This window comes from Glycine max, chromosome 15 (assembly GCF_000004515.6).
Source record: "Glycine max cultivar Williams 82 chromosome 15, Glycine_max_v4.0, whole genome shotgun sequence".
Lineage (NCBI taxonomy): Eukaryota > Viridiplantae > Streptophyta > Magnoliopsida > Fabales > Fabaceae > Glycine > Glycine max.
In genome coordinates, this window is record NC_038251.2 from 1,983,944 (window position 1) to 2,006,396 (window position 22,453).

General features: G+C 30.6%; 2 protein-coding genes across 2 annotated transcripts; one reads left to right on the forward strand and one right to left on the reverse strand.

The window, feature by feature from the left end:
• The first annotated feature begins 8,702 nt into the window (after positions 1-8,702).
• Positions 8,703-12,368, forward strand: LOC100776791 (beta-fructofuranosidase, cell wall isozyme). Its single transcript, XM_003546647.5, has 7 exons — positions 8,703-8,945; positions 9,098-9,106; positions 9,382-10,253; positions 10,566-10,724; positions 11,101-11,336; positions 11,449-11,539; positions 11,895-12,368. Exons 1-7 carry the CDS (start codon positions 8,765-8,767, stop codon positions 12,072-12,074), a joined length of 1,728 nt encoding a protein of 575 aa, XP_003546695.1. The 5' UTR covers positions 8,703-8,764; the 3' UTR covers positions 12,075-12,368.
• A 4,150-nt stretch (positions 12,369-16,518) lies between these two features.
• Positions 16,519-20,405, reverse strand: LOC100778198 (nucleosome assembly protein 1;4). Its single transcript, XM_003546650.4, has 11 exons — positions 20,289-20,405; positions 20,004-20,047; positions 19,483-19,578; positions 18,810-18,902; positions 18,545-18,629; positions 18,403-18,464; positions 18,135-18,319; positions 17,865-18,042; positions 17,720-17,763; positions 17,068-17,260; positions 16,519-16,928 (listed from the first exon to the last, which is right to left on the reverse strand). Exons 1-11 carry the CDS (start codon positions 20,326-20,328, stop codon positions 16,848-16,850), a joined length of 1,101 nt encoding a protein of 366 aa, XP_003546698.1. The 5' UTR covers positions 20,329-20,405; the 3' UTR covers positions 16,519-16,847.
• Between the last annotated feature and the right edge of the window lie 2,048 nt (positions 20,406-22,453).

Here is a 22,453-nt window from a genome sequence, read left to right on the forward strand (position 1 = left end):
TGTATTGAACAAATATTACAATTTAATGGTACATGCAAGTTTTTATATTAAGAGTATTATCATTAATCATTTTATTGTTAAGTTATACTTGTTGAAGGTCATTTTGTCGTCATTTCAGAAGAAAATATTATCTTGAAATTAGGAAGAAAAGTCTTCTCAAAATAGTTGTTAACTTTTGCAAATTTTAAAATCAAAATTAAAAAAAAATCAGTAACATTTTAAACCAAAACATGATTGACTGAATTCTTTGTATACCTAAATTTGTTATGTCATCAAAGACATGTTACGGTGACCCTTAATGTTAAGATGAAATTGAATTTATAATATAAGACGAAATTGTTATGAATATGTATAAGATGAAATTAATCATTTTCATAAGACGAAATTGTCAAATATAAAATACAAGAACGAAATTCATCATTTATCCAATATTTTTTTAAGTAAAAAGGTGATGATTCACAGTTTTGGCATGAAAACGTGAAAAGTGAAAAGGTTGTTAACTTGCTATTGGGTTCACCGTGCAGTGATTAACGATCGAAGATATGTTTTAGTGTTTGTACTTTGTACTTTGTAACTTGTAAGTTGGATTCCGAAACACGTGCTTGCTCCTTCTGCCTTGCTTGTCATGCAGTCTAATTGAAAATCCTAGGATTAACTTTCTATCTTAGTTTCTTTATCCTATCTGACAATTTTATGGAATGTTCATTTTTTTATCAGCAAAAAAATGTATTACAGGCACAAAGCACAGTCACAAGCCCACCATCTACTTTGGTGTAATAGCTACAGACCGTGTCCCTTGCCACCAAGTAATTCCTTGCACCAATTGTTTGGAACCCCTCCCTTATATAACAGTTTTGAATCCCAGGCACATGTAAAATAATATCTAAGTTTCTTCATAAAGCCAACATACTCTATGACATTGTATTACCCGACAAGAGCAAAAACAGCGGCCCCAACCAAAATGCCTCGATAATCCACTCCTACATTACAGACAATTTATGCAGTATAAGGGTTGGAATACATAGATCACGCTTTTTACTGTTCATTTTAATTAGTCAAGTACCTAGATCACATGAATGTCTTAAAGAATCACAATATGCAGCTTGACATTGAGCTATTATATTACCCATTTTAATTAACTCAACAAATAAAAGTGCAAAAATCTGTGGCTCTATATAGTTGGTGCATTGAGTGATATGATGGGGCACCAGAGTAAAAACATACATTGTCGACCTATTGGCCATTCAAATTTAATTTGAGGGGCCGAAATGATACAGTGAAACCAAAATTATTCAATGGAAGTAAATGAATGACTTGTCTCATGACTTACGGTTGCTATTTTGTAATCCAAAAAATTGATCAACTTTCCCTAATAATCAATTTTTCAACGTTTATGTAATTCCATAAAACTACAAATTAATGATGTTGGTTCCATAAACATTTGGCACGATAAACGACGTTAACAGGATAGCACTGTTATTGGACACTCATTGTAGTATAAAGGCAGTACAAAAAGAAGTTGCCGTAAATGTACGTTAAAAACAGTGCAGTCTTTAAAATATTGATTGAAAATATGTACACATATTCAATGAAAAAAAGTATTTATATCCCTCCCATTTCCTTCACTCTTAGATTAACAAATTATAATTCTGAAAAATAACTTTGTATTTATGCATGCATATCCTTCACACTTAATCTAACAAATATACACATATATCCATTGTTCCATTCACTCTTATTTTAATAAATTACAATTACGAAATATATGTTTGTATTAATTTATGCATATTATTTATTTATTTTTCATCCAAACAAAAATATTTAATTAACTAAGTAAGTAATAGTGTATGGTGCATCCAAGTCCTTCAATCATGCATTCACCGCTTGCCTATATTTCAATTTTCAAATCTCGATTCTCAATTAAGATTTCCTATAGCTTCAATACAAACCCTTTTCCCCTTGTATGCAGACAATAGATTTAAGTATGGTCCACTCCACTCTATCGTGGTCACATAGTAGTCTTTTTAATATGTATATTTTTTTGCTTTTCTTTCTAATTATTCCAAAATAATTGCAGTTAAATATTTATACCATATATTGGCAATAATTAGGTTGGGCAAGGTCTAGCACCAACCAATAATAATATAATAATTACAGTCATGCCAAAAAGATGAAGTGGGAAAAGTCACGATTGATATATCGCCAAAATAAATAAATTAACGGAACAGTTAATCATGGAGATTAATGCTGACTATTACTTGACGTGGCATATGCTCATATATCCTAATTGTTTCCTTTCCTTGGATGTAGTATGCATAGTGCGTGGATACTCTGCAAGTATGCTAGCGCTAGCTGTTCCTGTAGCAGTGATTTTGACCATTAGATTTAAATCTAATGATTATTAAAAATAGAAATATAAATATAAATGTGTATGTTTAATTATGAAAGGTTAATATATTGATAGATGTAGGAGCTTTACGTGTATTCGTAATCTTACATATTGATATTCCATTGTTAAATTATTCTTTATTATGTTCAGACTTTTTTAAAATAAAATTTTTGTTGTGCATTTTTGCATACAAGAAATTCATATTAGATTATTAGCTATGAAATAATTTCTCAAATACGTGGCATCAACCTTAACACTCACGATGACGATTCACGAGTGACATTGTAATCATGTAACAACATATTGTGAGAGCAGAAGATTGAGAGGATGCAGATCAAAACCACAATCATGAGTGATTGAAGTGGGATCCACCCAATTGTGAAAGAGAAAGACGATTCATACGATGATGACCACGTGTACGGATCCGATCGATGTGGTTGTTTCATACACTCATTCCATTCTATTGCATTATTATTATTCCAGCCTTTCACACGTTGGCTCCCACGTGGCAAAAGGTGATTCATCATGACAACATCACAATGCAGTAGAAGAATTTATTTTAAGGACAAAATCTTGTATATTTTGGTAAAAAAGAAAAAAAGTAATGGAAGGAAGACATACTCCAATATTATTAATGATATGGTACGGTACGATTATCAGCAAGACTTGTCTAAATGATTGTTATTATTTTTTGCTAGAACGTTTGCATGGCTTTTTATACAAAAGACTTTACTATCTCTTCTATCAACAAAATCTTTAGGACAAAGTTTCCTGGTGAATTGGACCTGCAAGATCCATCTATGCTGATCAGTCAGTCTCAGCCACACTCCTTCATGGAGGCAGTTATTTTATACATATTATTGTGCAACTAAAAGAGATAAATACTAGGAAGAATTTTTTCACTAATAAATTTATGAAGAATTCTATAAGTAAATTTAATATTATATTTTAACTTAAAATCTTAAGACTTAGGTTTATAAATATTTTTCTCACTTATTAGATATTCAACCTATTTAATGTGGAATTTTACTATACACTTAAATTTTAACATTATATAACCTGGTCAAGTTCAAAACTTAGCCAGCCTAGCCCAAAAAAAGAAATGTTAGGGAATGGGTTATAGGTCACGGGAAAAATCCAAGGTTGCTGCTTGCTACACCAGTTTTAGTTTCTGGATTGGTAAGATTACATTCCGGATTTATGACACCTTTGTAAAAGTTTTGGCTTCCGAATTAGAAGTTAAAAAAACATTTCAAAAGGTTGTAAGAAGCAGTTTTCAATTTTCGGGATGCAGAAAGCAATTAAGATTGGCAATTACGTAGAGACCATAAGAGCTTGGCTAGGCAACTTTTACAGAAGACTTGGTTAATTGGACTTTAGGAGAAGGCCCATTTGGTGTTGACACATCGAAGTAATTTGTGTCCTTCCCATTATAAAAGCAGAGAAGGAGGTCAATAATTTTAATCCTATAAGTTTTATAAGATTCGGGTAAACCCAGTAAACTGGCCCATCAAAATCCTCGATCGAGGGAGGTGAACTGCTTCAGTTGAGTAGTCAGTTATCCCAGTAAGTCTTGTTGTGCATGCATTAAGCACTTTTTTTTTTATCTGTAGTTCATTAGGCACGTTTACCCACGTACACATTCACGTCTAATATTTTAAAAAACGTAAAAAGTAAATATTACTTATTCTTGCTTCAAGGAAAAACAAATTTGAACTTCTGCAGGCACGAGTTTTAACTTCACACGTTGTTTGAAAGAAAAAATAGAAAGAAAAAAGTGAATTTTATGTAGTTTTTAATTTAATTGAAGGTCAAGAGAAAGAAAAGTAGTAAACCTTCATTTTTGGTAGATAAAAAAGGGAAGAAAAAAAATGATATTTGTGAATATAACTACTATCTTTTAATTTATTTATAGGGTAGGTGGATAAAAATAATGAAAGAAAGAAAATGAAGAGTATTTTTAGATATTTTAATATAAACATATTTCTTAAGAGTATAATTTCTTATGAGAATATGTTTTTTTAACAAGATAATTATTTTATTGTAATTCGTTCTTTATTATGCTTAATATAAAGGTAACAAATTTATAATATAAATTCATTTTCATTTAATAAATATATTTTGAAATAAAAAATAATATACTAAATTAATATCTACAATTACAAGCATCAATCAATTTAAACTGTAAATATTATATAGAGAAGCAAATTTAGTATGTGAGTTAAATTGAGCTTAAATATCTTAAAGTAAAGTACGGTCTTAAATTTAAATATTATGAATAAAATATATTATTAAAAGGAGAACCTTTACTGATTAAGGTAATGACCAAATTCTTTTATCAAAATGATTAGTTGTTAATAAAACTTGTAAATATTACATTAATAACACGATAAACAAATTATCCATTATATTTTCTATTTGAGCTTTTGAATTTATGAACTATTGAATTTAAAGTATTTCATTTATAGTAATTAATTGAATTCAAATATAAACAAATATAAAATAGATATGCATGTATAAAAAAATAGTCCTTAAATTTCCCAAGTATCATATCTAGTCCTTAAATCTAGCACCATCAATCTAGTTGGTCCCTATTCCATAACATTACAAAATTAATTATTTAACCAAAACTTCTGACTATTATTATCGATTTGATCCCTAAAATTGACAATCATAACTCAATTTAATTGGTCCTTCGTATAGAAACTAAGTTAATTAATTGATGTGCAGTAAAATTATGAATTAAATTTATTGATGCACGCGCCAAAGTCAAGGCCTAAAATAATTGATAGGTGACAAAATTAGAGATCAAATTGTCTAATTTCAACGTTTAAGACTAAATAATTGATAGTTACTAATTTCAAAATTGATTTTTTATTATAATTTCAGAAACCAAAATATATTATTATTATTATTATTATTATTATTATTTAAGGAGAACTTAAAGGTTTACTGTAATTTTTTAAAATAAATTGAAATATGAAATGTAATAATTATTTAAACACACAAACATATAATTATTAAATTTTAAGTTATTTCATATTCACCAATTAATTAAACTATTGGTTTTATCAAAAACTTTAACTTAACTAAAAAGGAAAATAAAAGTGAACCAAGTTTGTACATTTGTAGCTGTTTAAATTTTTTTTTTGTACCAAATAGTATTTGTAGTGTGAAAAAAATATATACGAAAGACATCCAAGTATAAGAGAGATTTTTTTTTTTCGTAATAGGAAATTTTGAGTTATAGAATGTAAAAACTTAGCTGCTTCTTGACCAAGTTTTAGTGAATTATGAATCCTTTTTATTGAGAAATAGGAGATGAAAATGTGGAAAACGCTGTAAAAGAAAATTTGTAATTTTGTCCTGAAAATTTACATAATAAGGGAATTGATAACAAGAGTTATGTTGAGTCTCACAATAACTGGATAGGTCACTTACTTTTTCTAAAAAAGACTTTTCGGAGGATGCATTGAGTGCACTTTAACAAATGAGAGCGAGGTTATAATTGTAGTAAAAGGTGGTCTAGTGCAACGTTTACATTGAAAAAGTTATAAATCATTGGCCCACCAGAGAAGTAAACAAGGAAAATTAACTCGCGTGGAGAACACTTCATTCACGTGGTTTGTGAAAATCAAACGAACCATTCTTAATTTCCAAATGAAAGAAATTAAAATTGCATAAAACATGTTTATGAAACATTTTTCTTAGCACAAACTTTTTTTTCTCCTTCAAATGAATACAGGCATACACGCGACCCTTCTTCGGGCTACCGGTCTGTCAGATAAACAATTCAGAACATTATTGTCTTTCATGCTTTAATATTATTATTAGAAAAATGTTACACAAATCGCTAAACACTATTTATAAAAACATTATTTTATTATATAATAATTTTATTTTATTTTTTATTAAATATTAAAATATTATATAAAACATCACATCAACAGATGTCACAAGGGTGTGTTACTGTTGCTGGACTGTGTATCACTGCTCTTATTATTAAGTGAGTATGAAACGGGTAAGATGAGGGCAGAAAAGGAGAAATTCTCTAACTCAAACCTGTACCTAAATTCATTTCTATATTTTTTTAGAGTGAATAACAAATTTAATATTTAAAATTGTAATTTTTTGTTAAATTAGTTTCTAAAATTAATAAAATGATCTTTGAAATTGTATATTATTAATCAATTTAGTTATTCAAATGATAATAATAGCCAAATTAATTGTTGAAATAAATAAAATGAAATGATCATTGAAATTAAAATTATGAATCGACTTAGTATTTGAAATTGTAATGGTCTGTCAAATTTATCATTACAATTAAAAATACTTAATTATATTTTCTCTCTCTTAATTTTCAAAATTTTGCAAATTATCTCCTTAAAAAAATTTCTCATGCATTTTGACTATATTTTTCATACTTAATTATAATATATTCCTTTCTTAGTTTACTACCTATTTTTTATTTTATTTTACTATCTAATCTTTTTTAATTTTTATTGTTGATACTCGTTTAAATCAATGAAGTGTGTTAGCTTATCGTATTATTACTTAATCGGTGATGCGATACTCTATTGACTTATCGCGTTATTATTGGACGGATCAATACTAAAAATATTTAAATTTTTAACAAATCTTGTCCTAATTGACATTGTCGTTTCGTGATGACATATATTAAAGAAAAAAAAAACTTAATTGTACTGTTACACCTTGGGATATTATGTTATAGTCACAATGTCCAAGGCTAATATGAAAATCCATTAAAACCACTTCACTAGCTCGCTGTATGTAACCTTGAATAAAGTTCACGGAAGGTTTTACTTTTGAATAAATTTGCATGCACTCACGAGAAAATTTCAACCCTTTTTTATCCCCTTTAAATGGATAAACATCGATTGAACTGATGGTAGAAGAAAAACTTATGGTCCAAACAAAAAGTAGGCACACCAAATCAGCATATCTATGAGGAATATATATGTTGTAGATAAGCACAGGATATATTCTGAGTTAGACATGGCGAATTCACCAGCAGAGCTGTAGGAAATTTCTAAAAGTGATTAAGCACGAGCAGTTGTTGAAAAATATTGAAGTCCTTTCATTTTAATGCAACCCAGTTGCATGTGTTCATATCCTTTTAATCCTGTATATGTTAACCATGTTTTCTGGATAAGTTCAATTCGGTGGTTTCCTTTGTTTCTTGGTCAGCAATCGCACACGATATCAATCACACTAGTTGCTAGCTAGGTTAGAATTAAATATCACAAAAATAAAAGGTTAAAAATATATATATTACAAAACTTTCCTTTTAGGTTTTTCGTTTGTCAATCACATTTTTGTTTCATTCAAATTTGGACCAATCAGTTACCACCACACCACACTTATTTTGGTCAAATAGCTCATAAGTTAGCAAATTTAAAAGTTTCCAAAAGTCTTACCAATTATTTATTGTGTTTACATTTTTATGTCATGATGCATTATAAATTTATAATATATGTACGTAGTTTTAATGTTTGATTTAACTGCTCTTACAAGGCAGAAGAAAAAAAACTCCTTGTTGGAATGTATGATTTAAGATATTTTCTTATACATCGATGGCAATAAAATTCGAACTTGTAATTTCGTGAAAAGTGCTCAAGTTTTTCACCACAAATTTTAGTGACTTTGATTTGTGATCAATGATTATTTAACTTTCATATATATATATATATATATATATATATATATATATATATATATATATATATATATATATAAAGTGATCTTTTAATTAAAATACTCAAATGTGGTGAGCAAGTTGCAAACCAACACGGAAGTCACGACACGAGTAAGAAAAATAATAGTATATTTGTATTTTATTGACTGATCTCTGAATCTAAGGACACAGAAATCATACTCTTCAATGGAAATGGATAAGCTGCAGTTATATTTTCAAAACTGCACCTCCTTATAGTTGACTTTACATTATTTATACTTGTAAGAAAACTAAGTATAATTATTTTCTTAGATATGCTTCTCTGACATATCTTTGAAATTTCTTTCTAATTTGTTAATCAATTGGACTAAACTAATCATTTCTTACTTTGATATCTGTCATATCCCATTTGCGAATTTCAACAATAGCCAGCAGTATTTTCCACGCAAATAGGAACTAGGATAGTTTACGCTTCAAAAATTTGCATGACACATGTTTACAATTTTTTTAGTTGAGTTTATACATTATTTTGTACAACTTTCAAGATTTTGTTTGAAAACAAGACATGTTTAAATGTCAACATTGCACACACTGTTTACCAATTTGTTGAAATCCGAATCTATAAATAGCCATCAGAGCACAAGTTCCCCACACCTCACCTCATTCCATTAAAAGCCACCATGGCCGTATCTCCAATTTTGTTGTTGTTGGCTATCTTCTCTCTCATTTATGGCAATGGTATTCTTCCCATTGAAGCTACCCACCATGTTTACAGAAATCTTCAGACTCTATCTTCTGATTCCTCTGATCAACCTTATAGAACCGCTTACCATTTCCAACCTCCCAAAAATTGGATAAATGGTATATTCCTGCAAAATAGTCTTAATTAAATTTTCTTTCTCATGTCCTCCTTTCCTTACTTTAATTTTCTTTGGGAAATATTTTATATCTCTAACTATTTTTTACTTTGTTTCTTTTTTTTCATTTGATGTTATGCTGTGGACATCGTGCAGACCCTAATGGTTAGTTCTATATTCTCTGTCACACTCCTTTATTTTTGCTCTATACTTCTCAAAATGAATGAAATACTGAAATCCAAAATCCCAATTCTTTGTAGTAGGAACAAAATGAGTATTTGATTAAGAAATTCATTTTTTTTCTATAGTTAAATTTAACTGTTGAAAAGTTCCTGCTCCATAGTCCCCCATTATATATTTAAAACATGCATAATTAGAGACAAATAGATTAAGGTCTATGTACATGTTTTGGCTGAAGATACGCATGCTTGTATGTGCAGGACCAATGAGGTACAAAGGACTTTATCATCTCTTCTACCAATACAATCCAAAAGGTGCTGTTTGGGGTAATATTGTGTGGGCCCACTCAGTATCAAAGGATCTTGTGAATTGGACCCCTCTAGATCATGCCATCTACCCTTCTCAACCGTCTGATATCAACGGTTGTTGGTCAGGCTCAGCCACAATACTTCCTGGGGGCAAACCAGCCATTTTATACACAGGAATTGACCCTAATAATCACCAAGTTCAAAACTTAGCCCTACCCAAAAACATGTCTGACCCATTACTTAGGGAATGGGTTAAGTCACCCAAAAATCCACTAATGGCACCAACTAGTGCTAACATGATCAATTCAAGCTCATTTAGGGATCCTACCACTGCTTGGCTAGGCAAAGATGGGTACTGGAGGGTGCTGATTGGAAGCAAAATACACACTAGGGGTATGGCAATTTTGTACAAGAGCAAAAACTTTGTTAATTGGGTTCAAGCCAAACAACCCCTACATTCAGCTGAAGGCACTGGAATGTGGGAGTGCCCTGATTTCTATCCAGTGCTGAATAATAAACCATCATCAACTATTGGTCTTGACACATCTGTGAATGGTGATAATGTTAGGCATGTGCTTAAGGTTAGTTTGGATGATAAAAAACATGATCATTATTTGATTGGGACTTATGACATTGCCAAGGATATCTTCACTCCGGATAATGGATTTGAGGATAGTCAAACTGTCCTAAGATATGACTATGGAAAATATTATGCCTCAAAAACCATTTTTGAGGATGGAAAGAACAGAAGGGTCTTATTGGGTTGGGTTAATGAATCCTCAAGTGTTTCGGATGATATCAAGAAAGGATGGGCTGGAATCCATGTAAGTTTGACTCATCAATTTCTTAATTTGTTATTTTATTCATTTTTTGTGAATGCAATATACAACTCTTGATTGAACATATATAGAGGCCTTGAACTTATTCTAATTTTATTATTATTATTATTATAGTTTATTGAGCATGGTTTATGATACGTGGTTTAATATTACACGAGCCTGCTCATGGCATGCAATGAAATTATTGAGACTGTACGAGCTAGACTAAACACAAATTTATGTTGACCTATGCATTCTTTTTAATAAATTCAATGGACTAACCTTTTATTCAATAATATAATGTAAATATATTTGCAGACTATTCCAAGGGCCATCTGGCTTCATAAATCTGGAAAACAGTTGGTGCAATGGCCGGTGGTGGAACTTGAAAGCTTACGTGTGAATCCTGTCCACTGGCCCACCAAAGTGGTCAAAGGTGGTGAAATGCTTCAAGTTACTGGTGTTACTGCGGCACAGGTATTATTCACTTTGTTACATTTAATTTGCATATATTACTCTTAAAAAGATTGTAACAAAGTGAATGTATATGTTTACTATATCTGCAATATTTGAAATTAATATTGCATTTATGTTGGTTCACAACCATATGGCAGGTTGCTTGAACTAATATATGAATAGAACCGCACAAGAGTAATATGTTAATGGCATTATATATGTATATAAGCTCAATAATGAGTTACTGTATATAACATATAAGTTGTAATTATCCTAAATAAAATGAAATATGACTAACAGAATAAAGGGAAATTAATTAATAATATAGATGAATAGTTAACAATATCCTTATATGAAAATGGGCATATTAATTATTTGTTATTTTATTTGTTGGCAGGCTGACGTTGAAATTTCATTTGACGTGAATGAGTTTGGAAAGGGCGAAGTATTGGACCAATGGGTGGATCCCCAAATTCTGTGTAGTAGAAAGGGTGCAGCCGTAAAGGGTGGTTTGGGACCCTTTGGCTTGCTAGTTTTTGCTTCTCGTGGCTTGCAAGAGTACACGGCAGTATTCTTTAGAATATTCAGATACCAAAATAAAAATTTGGTTCTCATGTGTAGCGACCAAAGCAGGTTTGTCCTTGTCTTCTGTCCCTTTCGCTATACTTTTTTTTTTAATCAAATTAAACTTTGGTTACTTGTCAAACTTGCTGATATATGCAAATTAAATGTAATACTTTGACAGATCCTCTTTGAATAAAGATAACGATATGACCACCTATGGGACTTTTGTGGACATGGACCCTCTTCATGAGAAGCTGTCACTAAGAACTTTGGTAAGTTGATGATGTAATTCATGTGAAACCATACAAACAAATGTTTAACAGATGAAAAGTACTTTTGTGGATTGTAGTAACCATAAATTTCTTAATATAATTTTTTTTTCATCCTTTAAAATTAAAAATAATATTATGAAATTTATAATAAGTGACGCATCTGGCTCAAATTAAAAATAATATTATGAAATTTATAATAAGTGACGCATCTGGCTCAATCAATTAAGTTAAATTTCTTAATTGCTTAATATAATTTATATAAAAAATTCAATTTAATATAAGAAAAAGAATCGGGTAATACTTATTAAAATTTAAAACCATAAGCTAATTCATAGTTTATTTTTCTCATTCACAGATTGATCACTCAGTAGTGGAGAGTTTTGGAGGAGAGGGAAGGGCTTGCATCACAGCCAGAGTATATCCCACAATAGCAATTAATGAAAAGGCACAACTATATGCTTTCAATAATGGAACTGCCGCCGTCAAGATTACAAGATTGAGTGCTTGGAGCATGGAGAAGGCAAAAATAAACTGATACCAACAATTAAAGAGGAACCCAATATAGGATTAATGATAACCAATATTTGTGTTCTTTTATTAGTGCCAACAAATTTTATTATTACTGTACTACTATAACCATAGTGCTTGTTATTCAGGTTAAAAGCAATAATTTGATAAGAAAATAAGAACAAAAATATGTTTTGTAAACATGTTATAGTCTTCTAGGTTACCTGTCAATTTATTTTATCATTTTGTATTAACTTTTATTTACATGATGACACGTACATGTAATTGGCAGGAACAATTTTAACTCAGTATCTTTGATTCATAAGCATATCTATTCTACAAATAAGGGTTTCCCCTGATAAATAATTAAAATATATTTATTGATAAATCGTTCTTTCCTTCAAATGGCAATTACGATCCCTTCTTCATTTATTATATGATGCAGTTACGTACAGTCATGTACTGCTTACCAATCAAATTAAGCAAGCGACATCGTTAACACTCAACAGAAGCAGACCATACAAACGTAATTGGAATAATATGAAGCTCCGAACATTTTCTTGCCATCTATTTCATTTCGATAATAGAAAGTAAGTTCAATCCCAACAGAACTTAAGCAACATATACTTATTCTAATCCTTCATTAAATGCAAAACATAAATATTCTTCATATGATTCTAAAAATCCACTTATGACGCCAACAATTGCTAACAAGATATAAAGCGTAGTCTACCCCACCACTCCGTAGCTAAGCAAGGATGGGAGTGTTCATGGGGCTCAAGAAAGATTAGGTGTTAGATTAATTATCTAACTATTTTATTATCTGGATTTATGTTAATTAACTAATTATTAAAAATTACTCTTTATTATTAATATATTAACAATTATCAATAGTTATTATTGCAAAGCTTAATTAAATCATGAACGTATTAGGCAAGTGTTCTGAATAATTTGAGTTGAGTTGAGTTATTCAAATTGAGGCCTAATCGATTGAAATTGAAAGGAAATAATTAATCTATTTTTCTGCCTCTTTGTTAATAAATCCGTAGTATCATGAAAAATAGTAGGATGTGTAAAATGACAATAATCTATAGATATGATTTGATTAAATATTGATAATCTGACATCCTTCTTTCTTTTTTATCAAACCATTGAAACCAAATAATTTATGTCTTACTTTTTATTACTTGCTAAAAGGTTACAAAAAGAGAGGTCTTTGTCTTCATACAATTAGTTACTGATAAATGTTATGCATATGTTATTTGTATACTAAAATCACATAGTAATTATCTCATTTTCTTCTCTTTTATTGCTTATTTTGTGTTAAAACAATAAAAATTTAGTTTCTCCTAAATTTTTATCCAGAAAATGCTAAAGTTAATGATTTTTTGAGTAATTTTTGTTATATTTTGTGTAAAGTTGTGGCAAAGGCCAAGAAGAAGATTCATGAATTGAAGTGTCACACTCAACACGATCTCCTCGCTGAACGAGTCAAAATCGTTCTGCCCAAGCAAGTCGCTTAGTGCAAGAAGTCACATTAAAAGACAACTGTCACGAGCAAGCGCGCTAAACGCGCATCCTGCGCTTAGAGCGCGACCATTTGATCCAATTGTACAAGCGCGCTCAACGTAAGTGTCACATTAAGCACACAAGAGAATTCTAATTGGTCAATCAGTTGGTGAAACATATAAAAAGGAAAGGAAACATTTGTTTCCTTAACCACAAAGAAACTTAGAAGCAGAGGAAAGCAAAGAAGTCAGTGCAAGGAAAATCCGTTTCTGGAGCTCTAGCCGATCCGTTTCAATCCATTTCATCCCATTTTTATATTTGTAAGTCTCTCGTGACAATGAGATGCTAAAACCACATGTTGTTGGGAGCTCTGCAAACTAAACTCTCTTTGATGTAATGATTCTAAACTATCTTTTAATATAATGTTGTTATTATTATTCATCCTTGTGCTTATTTACATACTTATGGTTTGATTATTCATTTTACGTACTATTTTAGGATATAAATAATGAGAAACGTTTGTATGCTAAGAACTTGAAAAGAATATATGAAGTGAGTCATATCTAGGGATAAAGTGATCTTCTTTAACTTGTTCATGCATATATGTTCTTAATGCAAATCATTTAGTAATCAATCACCAAGGGATCGAAAACGATATTAAGTGATTTAGGTTCTTTCACTCAAGAGATCTTGATTAGAATAGACTAGTAGATGCGGATAATAATTATATTAACGTTAAAAGAGAAAAAAAATCTATTAAAATTACGTCAAGAGTAATTTTGACAAGCGAAATCCCCAACACTTTCCATAACTCATCACAACACCATCTCACAACTTTGAGTGTTTATTTTCTTAACTTTCATCTTCCTTGCTTTGTAGTTAATTCATTTTGGTTTATACTTGTAATTAATCAATGAACAAAATTCGATTCAAGTCACTAATTGCTTAATCGTTTATATATATATATATATATAACTTTAAGTACAAACATAATCCCTGTGAAATTCAATACTCGATTTTACTGTTTTATACTATTTATGTAACTTGATATTCTTGTCAAGGAAACAAACAATTACTTAATTGTTGTTCCATTAAATAGTTAATAAATAGTTTTTGGCAAAGTCAATTTTACGCTTGAGGGGTACTTTATTCTCATTTTAGTCATTAACCAAGTCATTCATTCATATCTAGTGAAGAACATAATGACTAAATGCTTGGAACCAAGTACATAACCCTTATTTAGTCAAAAAATTATTAAAAAAGTAACTATTAGTTGAAAGTTGTATAGTTAACTTATTAAAAAAATAAGTTATCATAAAATTATCTATTAAAATCATTTAATAAAGTAAAATCATATAAATTAATGTTTATATGATATTTTTATATAAATTTTAATTATTTTATGAGTAACAAATGCTTTTGAGTAATTGTAATTTTTTACTTTTAATTAATTTGGAATTCTTAACATTTTTATAAAAATTAATTATTTTAATTAGATTTTATTAGTTTCAATTATTTTTTATAACGTGCATTATACTATTATTCTTATATCTTAAAATGTTTCCACCTAAGTTTAAATTAAAATAAAAAATAACATAAGCAAACATGAAAGCTCTATATAAAAAATTACACAAATCTCTCCTAAAATTTGAGGAAATTACACAAGAATTTCCTCTATTTCTTAACATTACTTTTATTCCTCTTTTACAAACAGAGTCAAGTCTCGATTAAAGATATATTCTAAAAAAATGAAATACTTTCTTTTAAGGTAAATCCATCTTATCCTTTTTCTTGTTCATTTTCTGTTACATATCTAAATGAGAACAAGATCACTTCCAACTGCTCTTGCCGCCACCCTCCTCATCAATCTTCTGTCGTCCTCCATGTCAACAAATCATCAACACAAGAATAAAGTGAGAATAATATATTATTCTTTTACATTAAAAATGTTGAAAAATAATATATTTAAATTAATTGAATTCAAAAAAATGCCCAGCTTATTTTACCATTTGCTCTCAACTTTTAGGATTCGTTCGTTTGTAGAAAAGATAACAAAAAAGAAATGGAATAAACAAGTTAAATTAAATAAAATTCACATTTTTACATTCTATTTTAATTCAAAATTTGTATTGCATTTTTTCTCATGGATCCTTTGCTACAGTTTTGAGGATGATCATGACTTTGTCATGATGAATTATTCAACCCGGATTATCTTTGATCCATATGCATTTCTAGCAGACCTTCCCATGAAAAATATAGAACGTGCATACCAATTATGTTCCAACACAAATTTCAACGACTGACACGTGTCTTCATTTAGTCAATCAAATTATACTACAATCAAATTAGTTAAATCTGTACAGCGCTTTCTTATACATGAAAATTGATGTGCAATTGTTTTAAAAAAATAATGTTTCAGCATATTTTTATTGGTTTTAATTTTTTTACAATATTGTTCAGAATGTATCAACACCTCACTTGAAATTTGACCTTGTCAGCTATTTAAATTATCTAACTCCTTAATGTATCAACGCATCTTCAAATGAGGATGTTGAAAACCAAAGCAATCCAATTAAAAATGAAAATATATATATATATATATATATATATATATATATATATATATATATATATATATATATAAACGAGTTGCTCGCTCATATCGTTTCTAGCAAAGCAGCTCTAATCAATTTTCAGTCTCTTAACACCATCATTCATTTTTTTTTTCTTACCCGAGAAGACTTAACACAATTTTTGAATATTTTCGTAGAACAAGCAGCAGAAAAGTATAAGTTGCACAGTTTCATATAATTCACAATAAATATGGACAACGACACACATACTTGTAACTTTTCTTTCTTTTAGAAATTGTAGGCTCTCTGTACAGTTTCATATACTAATACACAGAATAAAACGAGATAGAAATAAAATCCATATCACACTGGCACAGGACACAGGTCAACTAACCCAATCAGAAGCAGCAAATCTGTACAGTTTCATATAACGGTATAATACACAATAAATATGGACAACGTCATGAATATACTTATCACTTTACTTTTTTCTTTTTCAGAAAAAAACTAAAAGCAGAGAGAAATAAAATCCATATCACAGGCCAACTCAAAAAATTACCACCACCAACCCCCAGCCCAATAAAAAAGAGCAGACAATAATAATAATCATAATAATAATAATAATTAAATTGCAAATTATGACTGAAATAACCCAGACTCTACAGTGATTACTTCTCTGAAACTAAATATACCCAGGTCTGTTTGTACACAGCCAAACACTACTGCTGCTTGCATTCAGGAGGACGCTCCATCGGCTGATCTTTACCAGGTATGGCCCTGCCACCACTCTGCAGTTTAGACTGACAAAACATTGTATGTAGTAAGAATACCAGTACCAAACAATTAAGCAGATGGTTAACAAAAAAATACATAAATCAATAAATGTAATCTGATCCAAGAATAAAAAAGAATGTGCCAAATTACGGACTCTATCCATACCTTACTCTTGCTCTTCCCTTTCTTTTCCTCCTCATCCTCCTCATCCTCATCCTCATCCTCATCCTCATCATCATCATCATCACCTTCTTCATCTTCATAATCATCTTCATCTATATCCTCAAAATCACTCTGTGCAGCCTCCCCCGTGAACCATGACACGGCATGAGGAATAATTTTGTCCCGGATTGTAGAACTGCAGTTGCACGTCAATAAAAAATACATCTAAAAAATAGTAGTGAACAGCACCATAAACAGTCATTTGGTGTCATCCATAAATGTCAACATTTTCTTCCAAAGGTTAATATCTGTTCATTCTGATCTTTTTCTGGTACAAGAATGGCACAAAAGTAATTACAGTTTTAAGGACATGAATTCATAATGTTGGGCGTGTACTATAAACAACTTTATACTCAACATGCCAAACTACATTTCAAGTTCAACAAATATTTTTCAGTGGAAACTAACTAAATAAAGATGTAAAACCAGAGAACAAATAATTAAAAAAAAAAAGCCTTTTCCAACTAGGGACCATCAGATAATAAATACACTAAGCTTTAATATCAATGAAAAGTATTATTGATAGACCAAAAGTCTTCATCACTCAGATCAAAAGGAATAAGAAATATCGCTCAAGTATTCACTACTGACTTACCCAATGTCATAATCATGTTCCATCAAATTCTCGAGCTCTTCAACCTATCCTTGCAAGCATCAAAGACAATCAGCGGTCAGCAGCAATCATTTGACAAGTTTCCAATAGATATTGGATACTAGATAGATATAAATCAGAGACGTACAGCATCGTCATCAATATCATCATCATCCTCAGGGACCTGGGGAGGATTGAAAAAGTTGAAGAAACTTTCACATTTTTCTGTTTTTGTGATGGGTTTAGCATTCTTTGATCCTTTACTTGGCTTCTTCTTAAGAATCTTTTGTGTCAAACACTTTCCTGGATGCCACTCAATCTCCGTCCTAGAATTTTTAAATATTAAAAATTAAAAATAATATGTGCAGAAAATGAAAACACAAATATAAAGACTTGAAAATTAACAGATATTACTTACCCTATTGCTTTCTCTAATATAGGGTCATCATCTTCAATCATGTGATATGTTTTTGTTAGCACGGAATTCTTGAAATAAGGATTAGAATCAAAATAAAACTCCAGCTTGAAGCCCTTAGGATCGTCAATTCTACACCATTTGATATCTTTAAGATATTTTAGGGACCCCTCATCACGTTCAGTAATCTAATAAAGGGGAAAAGAAAAGTAGATAATTATCCTACAATCATTTCAACAGATGGAAACTAAACACACACAAATTCCACTACCTCTTCAGCCAGTGCTTCATTAGTCTTCATTGCAGTTAGCCAGAACTCAGGTACTCCTTTGTCTGAATTAAAAGGCCAGTTCAGATAGTATCAAAAGATAATGTACAAGGCTACAACGCAAAACAAGAGTAAAGTAACTTACCTTCTGCAGCTTTGTTGGCTTCTTCTGGTACTGCAACATTTGTAACTCCTTCAACCTCTACCACACCATTAACAATCTCATACCTCTATAACCACCAAAAACAATTCAAAGACAAAAGATATTTTGTTACCATTGTGAGGCAAAAAGTAATTCAGTCTAAAGTTCTATATAAGATCAAATCCCATGAAAGAAATCTCATAAATCAAACAAGATATCTGACAAATAAAAAGGTTCATTGCTCATTATCAATGAACAACATGCACACTTTTGTGTAAAGCGGTTCATAGAGCTTCTGGTATTTAGCCTCCAGCTTTGATCGCTCCTCTAAAAATTTAGCCTCCACCTCATCATGTTGACTCTGCAAATTCAAAACCAAATCAGAGTCTCATTTTTCGTCCCTCTTTAATATAAAGATGATCATTATAATGAGAAGTTAGAGAGAAGAGAGTAGAATTTCTGTTACAAATAGTAATTAACCACAGGTGTCACTGAGTATAGAACACAAGGAAACAAGTATATTATCTTGAATGAGCAGCACAGTTCTATGACATATTTTAGACAGTTGAGAATATTATTCAAACAAATACTCTCCCTACACCTCAGCACTCTCCCCTGCTTCTTCATGATAAGTGATAACAGCACAAAACATAGGCCAAGCAAGTGCCTCCCATTTCTTGTGGGGTTCAAGTAGATAGGGGTTCAAGTAGATAGACAATTCCACCATTTTAATATTTGACACGAGAATCAAAATAAAAAATATGAAGGGAAGGAGAGCAATTTAAGCTAAACATTTAGTGGATTAAATTCCAAGATTTATTATAATTAAATAACCTGAGTATCCCTATCACTGTGAATAAATAATTACAATTAGCACAGAGTCCGACACACAAAAATACATGACAACAATAAGAACCCAAGAGATGGAAGTAGCATCAAACCTGCAGATCTCTGAGAATTTCCACGCGTTGCCTGACTTTGGGTGGCAGTGTCTCCAGGATGTCCACATGTTGCCCAGCGAGGAGCTGGAGCTTGTCCTGCATACACAGTACAACACAAAATAAATATGGCAAACCCATGAAATTAACACATCTGAGATATAGTAAGACTATGGTTTTGTAATCATTGTATTCATTGAGAAATGATGGATTCCTTTTGGCATTTGAAAACAGGTTCACAGCCCCATATGAAGAAAAAGATATAAAAAAACCATTGTAATCGAATAATTTTTGCACCAAAAAGGCAATTACACAGAGTAATCTCTTTGGAGGCATAAATACCACCAAATTGAGTTTTGAATCTCTCAAGTCAACAAAGCCTTTCTCATAATCAAATCAGATCAACATGCTTAACAAATTTAGCTATCTAATACAGAAGGAGAAAAGGCCATTAAACGTAATTCAGCGTAAAGTTTTTATGACAATTAGGCAAAGAAAAAACACGATAAGCGTTATAAACTAACCTTGAGTGCATTCACGAGACCAGCACGATCCTCAGCACTAAGAGCTGCACACAAAACCAAACACACTCGAATTTAGACCTAGTTTTTTCAATCAAGCAATAACAATTCTGAAGTATATCTATTCACTAGTCCACAAAGTCACTAATTCCGAAAAAAGAGTAGAATAATCAGACGACTATAAGTACGAGAGAGAGGAGTGGCAACAGTTTGAAGAGTGAAAAACGATAAAAAAAAAATTCCTGGATAATTTGAAAAGCGTGATTTAGGAATTGCGATTTAAATTACCGGCGGCGGCAGCAGGAAGATCGGAGCCGAGATCGGACATGGCGAAGGAATGGAGAGAATGGAGAACGAAAACTGCTAACGAGGAGGGAAAAGAAAAGAAAACGAATGAATAGATACAGAACAGAAGCTCCGAAATATAACTGTATATATCTTTTGTTTGTTTACACGCGCGGGAGACGCGAGTATGGAGCACGCGCTTTTTGGCGGATCATAGGACGTGTTGGTGTCATGTCAGTTGGACTCGGACCAGGTAATGCTACTATATCCTGTAGGATGTTCATACGTGCAAGACGCATGCAGCATTAAAACGAAATTTTGAAAATACTTTTAAATATTTTTTTTAAGTAAATTTGTTTATATAACTTATATTAATACGGATTAATTAATTCGTAAGAGTTATATGAATTTTTAATTTTTTTAATTAAAAGAAATATTAAATTTTTATTTTTTTTAAAATTATAAATATGTTAATATAATTGTTAAAAAAGAAACAATAATTATTTAAAAATAAAAAAAAATTAATATATTTACAATTAAAAAAATAATTATTATTTAAAAATATGATTCTAAATAATCTTTTTTTATTTAAAAATTAAATAATAACTATTTACAAACAAAAAATAAAATAATATATTTATGTTTAATAAAAAATAAAAATTTAAAAACAAAAATCAAAATAATATTTTTATAAATAAAAATTATTTACTATTAAAAAATTAATTTATTAATAATTTTTTTTTAAAAAAAACATACAGATTAGTTAATTCGTATGAGTTATATGGATTAATTAATCCATATGAGTGATACGAATTACGTAATTCGTATTTGTTACAAGGTATCAAATGTGATCCTAAATCACAAAAAAAAAGACTTATTTCGACAACAGAAAAGCACGACGATAGTGTAAATGACCTGAATGAAGCCAATGGAGGCTGACAACAGTGACAAAGGAGATGAGAGGGAGAGGATTTTTAAAATTTAAGTGAAAAACATTTTTGTCACTTTACTTAAATTGCTTGGTGCACCTAGCAACAACCTATTCTGTCAGGGGTATTTTCTAATGATTTGAATATTTCAGAAAAAGGCTGCACTCCATAAACATTTCTATTAATTTTACATTTTGGATTATTCTTTTTTAGAAAGTGAAACTGTTAGTTGCTATTCATAAGTTAGTTTGGTATTGAAAATTTGCAAGGAAATAACAATGTGTCTCCAATTTATGGTTCTTTTTGTAGAAATTATATATATTTCTTTTATTGTGTGATTTTATAGAGTAAAAACTTTATTTTTGTGAACTAATGTGGAATCCAACTTAGTTTCAGATCAAAGAAGAAAAGGTAAAAGTTGTTGGTGACTCGCTTAGCGAGGCAGATTGGCTAAGCGAGACTCATCCACTTAGGGAGGCATCCAGCTCGCTTAGCGGATGAGAAACCCTAGAGGAGGATAAGCTAGAGATTTGCACACCCAGCGCGCAACCAGCCCGCCCAGCGAGGATGTTGTTTCTTCTCACGCTTAGCGCGTCCAAGCTCGCTTAACAGATTTTCACTTACTCTCGCTTAGTGAGACATGCTTGTTGAGCGAGCCTTCAGAAGCTGAGAAATCCAAGAGCTTTTAAAACATTGAAGTTGGAGGAAATGAAGAGTGCGATCTATAGCAACAAAGAGAGCCTATCTTCGTGAAAAATAGAGAGATTTAGGGTTGAGAAGCTGGAGAAGACATTCTCCATCATTTTTCTTCCATTTTTCTTTCACCAAAAATAGTTTCCTTCTTGTATTTTTTGAAGTTTTGCTTGTAATGGAAGGCTAGAGTCTTTTTATTGGGAAGTTACTACTGAAACTCTTGGATATAATACTCTTACTATCTATTTAATGTTATTTTTTCGTGTTCTTTGCTTCTATTTATGCTTATTTTACATGTTTGTGGCTTGATAACCCATTTATGTGTGTTGTTAGGCTTATTAGTAAGTGAGAAATCTGTATGTCTAAGAATAGAGTGCAGTGATCTAGTATATTTTACACTATAGGCTTAGTGCAACTCTTTTAGAACGAGTTTGTTGAGGAATCAAGAACGAAGACTAAGTGAGTTAGACTCCTTCATGTGAAGAATTATGGTCTGAGTATTTTATCGGTGTAAGAACACTAGGATAATGTCAAATAGAGAAAAAT